General features: G+C 40.5%; 1 gene segment (V, D, J or C); it reads right to left on the bottom strand.

The window, feature by feature from the left end:
- Nucleotides 1–10,910: 10,910 nt before the first annotated feature.
- Nucleotides 10,911–11,370, bottom strand: LOC131923982 (Ig heavy chain V region VH558 A1/A4-like). The segment is given in 2 exon segments: nucleotides 10,911–11,242; nucleotides 11,325–11,370. Coding segments are annotated over 2 exon segments (378 nt in total).
- Between the last annotated feature and the right edge of the window lie 276 nt (nucleotides 11,371–11,646).

Genomic DNA, 11,646 nt, shown 5'->3' on the forward strand with positions numbered 1-11,646 from the left:
ACTTATCCCTACAATTCAGGGAGCTGGATGAGCTTTGCTTGGATTTCAGACTCTGTTCTGACCTTGTTAACAGCTATCTTGTTACATTTCATAGTCCAGTGTGGTGGGTTACTGAAGGTCTATCATGAGTGGCAATGTGCAGGAGTGCCGGGTGGCTTAAGCAGAATGGATTCACATAGACATCCTCCTAAAATAATGTGTGTATTATCAAAAGTCTTGGCTCTTAGAGATTTGAGAGAGATGATGTGACATTCTTCCATTAGGTTAAACTAATATAAGTATCACAATATGTGATGAGCTGGTGCAATGTCTATGGAACTGTGCAGGAGATTCTGTGACTGCAAGTATACTTTGATTTCTAACGTTCTCCTATCTACACTTCCCTCTATGGATTATATACCCTACTCATATTGATGGGCCCTGCTTCACTGCTAATAATGCCTCAGTGTTCCTTCTGATATACATGATTGCTCTGAAGACTCCTTACAGTCCAGAGCACAGTTTGCAGCATTCCTTAGCCCCACGACAGAGAGGACTGTGTCCAGAGGTTGGCCAAAATATCTTCACTCTCATTGCCTCATGGACTGATACAGCATGGTGTCCTCAGTGGTCAGATATCTGAGACTCAGGAAGAACTATTTGATATGTCTCTGGTCATGTCTGAAGTGTCCATTCAGCATGGTACCTCTCGAGGAACTTACAAATGACTTCTTGATCCCATTTCTCTGGGACAATGGAATGCAAGAGCCTCTGAAATTAATAGTGAAGGAACAGCCAGACTGCACAAGTCAAGGAAAGTATCTGTGATAGTCAGTTGAACTCAGGCCTGTATACCCTTTAGTTCAAATGCAAAGGATACATAGTGACAAAATTAAATCAGTGACATCAAAAAGATTAAAGAGTAAATACAAATCACCAGTTTGTAAGTATAAGAGAAAGAGCTGTCATGTTGATGAGCAGCCACAAAAATCAAATGGATGGATTTAAAAGCTTTGTAGTTCCAGGAAAATGCTGCCGATTATAAGGACAGTGTTCATTGTCCAGAGACTATACTCAAGCCAGAAGATATTCTTTGTCTCTGGGAAGCATTCCAGTGGAACAAAACTAGATTTAGTCTAATACTCATATTCAGTGGGTGAAGAAGTATCCAGACATTTCTCTAGTGAAGGTGAAATGTATTCAGAGATCACAGACATAGAATTCCTGAGAAGACTAGTGTCCTCACAGAGCAAGGATTTTAATGCAGTAGATAGGAACTGTGGTGTCATAAGAAGTCCCCGTTTGTAATGACATGGCTCATTGCTACTCACCAGTTTCTTCATATACTCTATAATCATTATCAACTTAGAAGCCTGAGGTCTCCTGAATACAGTCTAAGATGTCAGAGCTCTTAAGACTAAAATTCTACAGCAGATATCACAATATTCCTAAATTTTTTGCAACCTTGTTATCAGCAGCCCTTACCAGGCCTTAAAAATACATTCTTCCAAGTTGATAAGTTTGAAATTAATCTACACAATAATAAATCCCAATTTTGCAGTTGGAGGAAGACAGGAATGCCCTTTGGCCACTCATTCATATTTTCTGCACTACTTTTAATTCAGCTTAGTTTCATAGGTTCTGACTTAGAATTGGAGAAGAGGATTAACATTTGCCAAAAGGCATTCCTAAGATAATACAATCTGTCATTCCATACAATTCATATTCCTCAGAGAGGAACTCTGTGCTTTAGGAACATACAAAAGTAGTCATTGATTGTAGCTGTATGTCTCAATGACTAAAATCCCTATATCCCAAATTCCACATGTGTCTATGCCTCTTGTCCATTAGACATTTATTCAAAGCATAGTCTTCAGCAAAGCACCAAGTATGACTATGACACCCATGTATCACAAAGACGGTAGGAGATGGTCTTATTCCACATTGAGTCAGTGTTTAGTACACGCTTGCAATTACATGCTAGAGTATTGGGACTGGAGAAGACTATAAATGTGAAATCACTGATCAATGGTAAATTTCCAAATCTACACCTCAGAGCTTATGAATATGAACTGGGTTAATGAACATTTTTAATAATAACTCAACAGCAATATTAGTCATCTCCTAGGAATTAGATATTAATTTACTATGTGAGCAAATGTAAGTGTTCCAGGATACTGACCCAGTTATGGTGGACACATGTGCTCATATTACCATCAACAAGAGAATATATGGATCAACATTGCTAATTTAAAACTTTCAGAGGCAAATCTAAATCTTGGATGCAGGGTGACTAGGTAAATTCTTTGTGTAATCAGAAAGGATTCTTCCTCCTGTTGTTCCTTTCCTCAATACTTAAGTTTCCTTGATACTTTCCTCAATACTCAAGTTTTGAGAAAGTCTGCATGTTACCCTTCCCTGTCCTCTCAGCCTCAAGGCAGCTCCCCACTCTTTCATAGCTCCTGACACACCTCAGATGTGGGGTTGACACTGTCTCCTTCACAGAACTAGATGGCAGAGTCCTCAGATGTCAGGCTGATGATCTCCATGTAGGCTGTGTTGGATACTGTGTGTGATCCAGTTTGGCTCTGTACTCAAATTTCTGTCCATGTTATCTTCTAGCACTTGGGAGTATCCCTCCAATCCGTTCAAACCCACATCCAATCTTCTGCCTCAACCAACTCATATGGGAAGTTAAGAATCTACCTCAGACAGGTCTTTGCAGGACACCTTTACTGAAGGTTAAGGATTCCTCAGTTCAGCCCCAGACTGCTGTGGCTGAACTGGGGAGTGGACACATGTGGAGAGGATGCAACTGTCACTTCACCTCTCTCTCTTCCTCAGGCCTGAGACTAGGGACCCACTTACCTATTGCTGCTGCCAACAGGTAGAGCATGATCCAGCTGCAGTCCATGTTGAGAGTCTGTGTGCTCAGAGACTATAGAAAATTGGTTACTAATGTGGTGTGGTGGGATGTGTGGACATCCCTGTATTTACAACCACACATTCTAATTTGCATATTCACAAGGGAGTATATATTTTAGATCAAGACCTTATCCTATTTGAGACAAAATAGAAAGAGGATTACTGTGTTAGGCAGCAGGGTCATACGGTCCGAGTTTTAAACTCATCTGAGAATATACATTCTTTGCTTCATCCTGGCAACTGTGTAGATACAGATTTTTCATCCCACTGAGAATCAAGTCAACACATCCAGGCTCATTAATGTGAATCACACTTTAATGGTTTATGGGGAACTTGAACCTCCTTGGCTCCAGTCAAATATACATATGATGCTGAGAAGGTGCTTGAGACCACCCTGCCCACTTGAGACACTAGCACAGAGCACTGGAGACTGCTGTCCATCACACACCAATAATGAGGAGGAATATGGATATCTCTGATATCGATTGAGTATTCCAGGTACACATTTCCCCAATATGATTCTCAGAGTCTGGAGGCCAAAATATCCTTAACCTATACTGATAAGTGGTTCATGACCTAGTTTCCTAGATAGTGGCAACAGAAATCTAATTTGACTCTTGGTAGGTTCACATATTCATTCTATTTAACAAAGACACTCTCCAGTGTAGTAAAATGGAGAATCTCACATGTCAGCTACTGCCAGGTCCTGCTCAATCTGTTAAACAGACCTGAATAGGGGAGTGAGGATAAGAAAAAACAGACAGAAGAACAGACAGAGAAAGAAAAATAGAGTTGGGAGGGCTCTCAGCCAATACCATAGCAGCCCCAAGTTTATTTCTCATAGCCTTTTATACATCAAAGCAAGGGGGAGCAGAAGGATCTCCCCCTCTCAAGGACACCATGGTACAAGGACACCATGGGGGAAAAAAGCATAAACACCTCCTTAATTCTCAAAACATCTGGCAACCATGACTTTGGCCATACATCCTGTTATCCAGCCTTGAAGAGCAAAACATCTAGTAGTCATGCCTTTGGCCAGTCATCCTGTTATTCTGCCTTGAAGAGCAGTAACAAGCTTTAACTCTCTGATGTTAAGTCAAGATGGAATCCAGCCACAAGCTGGAGTCACCATGGCCTCCCATAATATACGCTATGGTCTGTGAATGTAATGATGCTGGCAATGAAGGCCACAGAGGCTGTTGGAATAACCTCAGTGCACAACTTTCCTATCAGGCTTCAGATGTCATTTGTTTCTTAGGGACTGGTTAATCTACAGTGCCCCTGTTGGTCCTAAGAAATGGCTTCAATAAGTTTATCAATGGTCTGACAAACAGTCCTCTCACTATGGTGCTTATTTCTTTCCTTCACTGTCTACCTGGTGATCTTGAGTAGATATTTCAAGCATGAGTGATGAGCTGTGCTGCAGTTGTTTGCAATTTCTCCATAAAACTCAGAATTTCTCTAGGGTGTTGGAACCAGCTATAGCACTGACAACTGATAATTATATGAGTTAAAAGACATCACAGGTGATGGTCAGGATCTACGAGTGCTCTACAAGGTAATTTCCCAACTCCTGTAGCTGTAATCAAGACAGAACACTCACAGCATTGGCAAGAAGAGGAATCACCATGTGAAACATACAAATCAGTTCAAACATCAATAAAATATTTTCATGTTTGAGAAGGAACAAAATTTAAGAAAATTAAAAAAAAAAAAAAGAGCCGGGCGGTGGTGGCTCACGCCTTTAATCCCAGCACTCGGGAGGCATAGCCAGGTGGATCTTTGTGAGTTCAAGGCCAGCCTGGTCTACAAAGGGAGATCCAGGAAAGGTGCAAAGCTACACAGAGAAACTCTGTCTCGAAAAACCAAAAAAAAAAAAAATTTAAGAAAATTTGCACTGATTCAAATGGTTTTCTAATTCAGCATTTGTGTTGTTAATGGATGGTATGTTTGTATGCAAACTTAAAAGGGAAGGGTTTGTTACTTTTTTTTTTTTTTTGGTTTTTTGAGACAGGGTTTCTCTGTGTAGCTTTGCGCCTTTCCTGGAACTTGCTTTGGAGACCAGGCTGGCCTCGAACTCACAGAGATCCGCCTGGCTCTGCCTCCCGAGTGCTGGGATTAAAGGCGTGCGCCACCACCGCCCGGCGGGTTTGTCACTTTGTCATGGAACTTTCTGGGTGGAAGATGCTGGCTGTGTCCTCAGGCAACTCTTCTTTCTCTGGATTTAACATTCTCCAGCTCAGACTGCTCTTACTAGGGGAGGTCACGGCTGCTAAATATTTTCAGAGATTTCAATGTATTGGCCTTAAGTTTAGTGAATGACCGTGGTGGAGAAAAGTAATGCCAAGGAGTTAGTGGAGCCATACTACTCTACATATGATTCATGTGTTTGTCCATGTGCATGAACACATGTGACTTGAAGGCACGCATGTTAACACTAAATATATGCTACATATAAGGTTGTAAATGCATTTGTTTGGATGTAAGCAGCATGACTATGCGTCATATGCATTTCATTTCATTGAATTTGGTCATGAGTTGAAAGTTTCAAGTATGTCATGGTACTTGATTTCATGCTTCTTCAAGGCAAGTGTTCCAACAGACATAGGGCATGATTTCCTGGGCTTCTATGTGGTTAACTGAGAAGTATAAACTCTGGGTAGACTCAGGAAACACCCTTACTGGCCCCTGTCTACACTTGTTCCCCAGAAACTGCAAAACTGATTTATCTAGTTTTCTTCATTTTTGCTCTCTCATCAATAAGTATTTAGTAATTCTATTAATTATAAGAATTTGATGTCATTTGTAAATCATAATACAGAGTAGCTGATTGTGAACACCTGTATTTTCCTTGATGGACATGGCCTCCATCTGATTAAGCTCATTCCCATGTAGTAGTTACTAGTACAGTGTTTCAGAACTACCTTGTAGATAAGAAAAGCCACCCTATCAATTCTGTATTATTGTGATACATCAGGGAGGCCATAAAGTTGGAGTTTTGTGGAGGATGGAAACTTTGGCTCTCTTGGAGAAATCCAACCTCTTCCTACACAAGCCACACTGTGAAACTTGAATTGGCCCAGACAGTACATATCCAACAACAACCCAGAAATAATACAACTCTTATTCTTTCTGTTGATATTTTCCCAATGCACAGAGAGAGGAATCCCTCTTTCTGTCTATCCTGACTCTGTGGTTCATATTTGAAGTCTCTGAGGCTGTTGACATCTTGTACAGTGCACAGAGGACATCTGGAGGACATTGGACATCAGAGGATAAGAAATTTCTCTCCACAATACCTGGTAAGGAGACCCTTCCTGAATGTCATGTGACCTCATATAAAAGTCCCAGAGGGTAAGGAAGGGTAATGATGAATCATAAGAATAAAATCCAGAAGGAAAACAAATGTACCAGCAGTAAAATAAACACCCCCAATCAGCTCTCAGCCTGAGGTGCTCCCATGTGAGAAGTGAGAAGAGCCAGGACAAATTGGAAACAAATTGAGTTTTGTCACTGGGTCTTATTTACACAATTCTCGGACTTTGTTCTGATGCAAATGTGTGTTTAAACCACAGAATCCCACTGTGTGAGGGAAATTTTCAATATGTAACCATTCTGTCGATGACAGAGTCATTTCTGCTCCTGAAAGTGTCATGATGCCTATGTGGAGCCTGAACATGTGTTTTCCTAATTAAAAACAAAACCAAATGAAACAAAAACCAAAACATATACCAGTATACATAGACAGAAAAGAATGGACTCAGACTTGTCAAAGTTATAACAGAGCAAAAAATCAAGAGAGGTCCTAAGTGGCCTTACTGGTCTTAGAACAGAAAATATGCATGTTTGTGTGTGTCCTGTGCCACACAGTGATGTCTCATCACTGTGTCTTACTGTAATACAAAGGTGTCTCCTGTGCAGTCAAAGATACAAACCTCAGGGATAACTGGTCCTTAGCTGTATTTATTTCTGGAAGTGGAGATGAGGCTGATCAAGGATGGCTTTTGTTTTCTCACTCCACAATAACTTCATTTCCCAACAGTGTATCCCATTTTCCAAAGCTTCAAAAATCCAGTACCAGTAGGTATAAACTTGTAATAGAATAGTCAGAGATAGCTCAGATGCAGACAGACCCTGTGATGGATTTACAAGGCCAGGTCCACATACCTGTAGCCCTTGAAAACATCACATTTGAAACTGTTCAAGAACCAATGAGGGGCAGATAGGAACCCTGACCTTGGGAATCTGAGACAGATTGAAAAGCAGACCCTGTAGTATTATTGTCTTAGGTAGGGTTTCTATTGCTGCAGTGATACAAGATGATCACAGAAACTCTAATAAGCAATAACGTTTAATTGGAGATAGCTTGTAGTTTCAGAGGTTTAGACTATTATCATCTTCAGACAGATATGGTATTAGAGAAGGCGCTGAGAGTTCTAAATCTTTATCCAGGCAACAGGAAGTGAACAGTGACACTGAGCATAACTGAGCATATCTTGAACATAGAAGACTTCAAACCCTGGCCCCACTGTGACACACTTTCTCCAAGAAGGCCACACAAACTACAAAAAAGGTCACACCTCCTAATAGTGCCACTTCCTTTGGGGACCATTTTCTTTCAAACCACCTCAATAATCATCTAGACCAATCCTTCCTTTCTCCAGTGCCTCAGCCCTGTGTGAGCAGAGACTTGTGCACTCCCCTCCACTGAGAATGCAAATTTCCCACTGGAAATTAGAAGAATGTTTGAGTTTTGAGACCTCTGTATTTACAAGTGGAGATGGCCAGAGCTCAGGTTCCCCTGGGTCTTCCATGAGGTCTGCTAGAAATTTCTTCTTAATCTCACAGAGAGTATGAGTCTGTTATGGGATATCATTTGCCCTATGATACAGAAAATACCTTTTTTAATAAGAGAAGATGCTGTATCAGTGTAGGTCCATGTTCTGTAAAGACATTACAGTGTAGGTCAGAGTACTGAGACTGGGAGAGCAGTAAGATGGGACCAGAGAATACTGCATAATGCATAATTTCAGAACTATTGACAATTAACATGTACATACACTGTGTCAATAATGAATTCTGTGAAAAAATGTTATAATAGTACTTTTAATGAGCTTACAGGAATTATACTGTTGTGGCAATAAATTATGATAAAAATATGTCTTACATTCTAAGAGACTGATATTTTTGCTAGATCACACAGCCAGAGTGAACAATACACTTTGAAGTCCTTCAGACTGTGATCAACTGTGTACTCGGGCTGCTTAACCTGCCTTTTAGAGAATATTGTAACACCCAACCTTACCTGCCTAGGATTTCCTATATAATCAGCTTTTACATAAAGTGATAAGGCATAGCTCTAACCTATATTTGTGTGCTCTTCCATATTCCTGACTAAAGACTAATGCATGAGTGTTTGTATATGTGTTATGATAACATTTTGCTGAAAACAGAAAATGTACTTTTAAATACATTTTATAAAATGTGTATCCAGGATTTCATAAAACAATATGCAGATGTTATTTGACAAAAAAGAAAGTGTGTACTACTTATTTGAGTCAGCTGGAAAAAGTTATTAATCCATAGTAAAATTCTCTTAAATGTTTCTCTCAAATATCTCTTATTCTTTTCCCATGTGATGCTTTCTGTGATGTTCAACAAATACAGAGCAAAGCTCTTTGTTAAGGACAGAGACAGAGAGTGCTGCAGAGGAAGGGAGAGGGAGAAGGAGAGGGAGAGAAAGAGAGAGAGACAGACAGACACAGACACACAGAGAGACAGACATCCAAGGAGATGGAAAGAGAGGGATGCAGAAGAAATGATGGAGATAGACACAGAGATTCAGATCCTACAACAGAAAGCAACACAGGAAGAGTCAAGTAGGGGATTTTATCTGGGCTGGCTCTTAGTTAAATGACATCAATGGGAATTGTTTGATTTCTTTCCCTAATGTGATATGGAAACAGTATTGATGAATCTGAGTTTATTATTAATATGTTCCAACCAACTACAACTTACATAAATGAATTGGAGTTGAAGCATAATTAAGAGAAAGTCATCAACTATTGACTGTTACTAAGAAACACTCATGGTGTCTCAGCCATGAGACTCATTCAAAATATTGAGGAAAAAATGATGATAAGTTGCGCTGCTCTATGGGACCAGTTATATTAAAATATTTAATCCTGCAGAACCAGCTTAGGCTAGCACTACAGTCTCACCAAAGGAAAATAAAGTCCAAGAAAAAAAAGTCTTCCTACTAAATCACTTGCATCTTCTCTTCATACTTCTCTTCTGTATGTTAATATGTTAATTGATCCTTAACCACAGAAGGCCGTAAAAAAGTTTCTCAGGCTGGACAATTACAGAAAATGTTTCTAGTCATTAGAGATGCATGACAAATCCCATCCATGACACCCCACCATCATTCTCCACATAGAAAGATCTCAAAAATGATGTTGCAGAAATGGGGTTGATAGTCATTTCCCTACAAGAATAATAGATGTTATGGCAAATATCTATGAAATAATACTCTTAGCCTGACAAGTTCTTATGCAAAAAATTCCCACCACACCTTAGCTTAGTCTTTGGCTTCAGTAATGAATTAACAAATGCCTGTCCACTGCTACTCATAACCAAAGACAGGGACCATTATAAACATTACTTGTCATCAAATTATCAGACAAGGAAACTTCCAAACAGTAGCACAACAGCTTGCCAGCCCTCAAGTGGTTAACAGCCAAAGCAGCCAAGCTGCTATCAGGGCTTGGAATAAATTTCCTGATATTAACACTTCACAGGCATCTTTCCCACTATACACAGAAATTGACATAGCCATTTGTGACTTATTCCTTCATCTACAACAAGCTATAGAGCAGCAGACATATAATAAAGAAGTAATATCCACCTGATCTCTTTCATATACTCATTAAAATGCAAATATTAACTGTAAAAAGCTTCATTCTAAAGTTGCTAACACCTCTCATACTATTGCTGATTTGATAAAAACATGTCAAAATGATGGCACAGAGGAACATAAGGCTCAGATTCTCGCTTGTCCTTGTGGTCTCCTATGTGTTTCAAATGTGGAGGGAACAGGCCATTTTAAAAATACTATAAACTAAAACTTGCTAATCATCCTCAGTATAGTACACCTCCCTCTAAAACACCTGCACAGTGTAAGATGCATTTTCCCTGGTCCAGTCTGTGTGGATGGTGGTGACAAAGAGAGTCCAATTTCAGGAAACAGGGGACTGAGCACCCAGGGCTACTGATGACAGGATCATGTCTCTACATTCCCAGCTTGGAGTCACACTGCTCTTTCCCCAGTGCTATCTGAGCAGGAGCCCAGCTTCTTGTCACAGTAGCAGACTCCACACCCTGGGGATCCCACAACATGACACTCACCTCCATTCCTAATCCTAAAACAATAAGTGATTTGATTACTACTACCAAAAGCAATTCATGTATCAACAACTAAAGACATAAAATTATACTTCATAGGAGAGGTTAAATCACCTACCCCAAAATCTATGGGGACCCATATCAACACACTGCCTTTGCTTGTTTTAGGGAAACCAAATTGGACTACAAAAGGGGATTTGTTTGTGCACATGTGTTAATATGTCTTTTACCTACTTAATTTATCCTACAGTTTATTCTCAGCTACTACAGCAACAGTTCCAGTCCCTCAGATTTAAGGGATATTTATATCACAATGTATTGCTACAGTTTGTACTATTTTAGTTTATTAAAAAGGAATTATGTGAAGGGAGGTGGTCACTGGTAAACAGCTGGTCAAGGTATGATGTACTCTAAGATTCCTGAATCATCATCACTTTATTCTCTGATGTTCTTTTGAAAAGTTGACAAAGACCCTATAAGACTGTAAAATGGTAGACAAAGGGACACTCAGAATGATTATTTCTGTGCAAGTTTCCAGGCTACTCTTCTCTGTCATCTCAGTCCCAGGGCAGCTTCCTGCTCCTCCAGGGTTTCTGACACACTCAGGATGTGGGTTGCAACACTGTGTCTCGTGCACAGAAATAGACCGCAGAGTCCTCAGATGTCAGGCTGCTGAGCTCCATGTAGGCTGTGCTGGAGGATTTGTCTACAGTCAGTTTGGCCTTGCCCTGGAACTTCTGATTGTATTTAGTACTACCACTTCCACCACCAATCCATCCAATCCACTCCAGGTCCTGTCCAGGCCTCTGCTTCACCCAGTGCATATAGTAGTCAGTGAAGGTGTATCCAGAAGCCTTGCAGGACAACTTCACAGAGGCCCCAGGTTTCCCCAACTCAGCCCCAGACTGCTGCAGCTGGACCTGGGAGTGGACACCTGTGGAAAGAAAGGCAGAGTGGATATCATTGTCACCTCAGTCCCTGTTCCTTCTTCAGATTTGGAACTGGAAAGCCCTTACCTGTAGTTACTGACAGGAGGAAGAGAATGATCCAGCTCCATCCCATGGTGAGGACCTGTGTTCTCAGTAACTGTGGAGAGGACACTGATCATATGTTGTTGGGTGGATTGTACATCCTTGTATTTACCACCACAGACTCAAGTAATTTGCATATTCATGAGCAGGGTACTTCTTAGATCCGGACCCAGTCCAGCTGGAGAAGAAGGTAGGGGATACCTGGGTCAGGCAGCAGGATGCTGAGGGCATAAAAAGTAAATATATTTCAGAAATATTTGCACAACAATGATTATTGCAGCAGCATCACAGTAATTGGATTATGGAA

This window comes from Peromyscus eremicus, chromosome 14 (assembly GCF_949786415.1).
Source record: "Peromyscus eremicus chromosome 14, PerEre_H2_v1, whole genome shotgun sequence".
NCBI classification, from domain to species: domain Eukaryota; kingdom Metazoa; phylum Chordata; class Mammalia; order Rodentia; family Cricetidae; genus Peromyscus; species Peromyscus eremicus.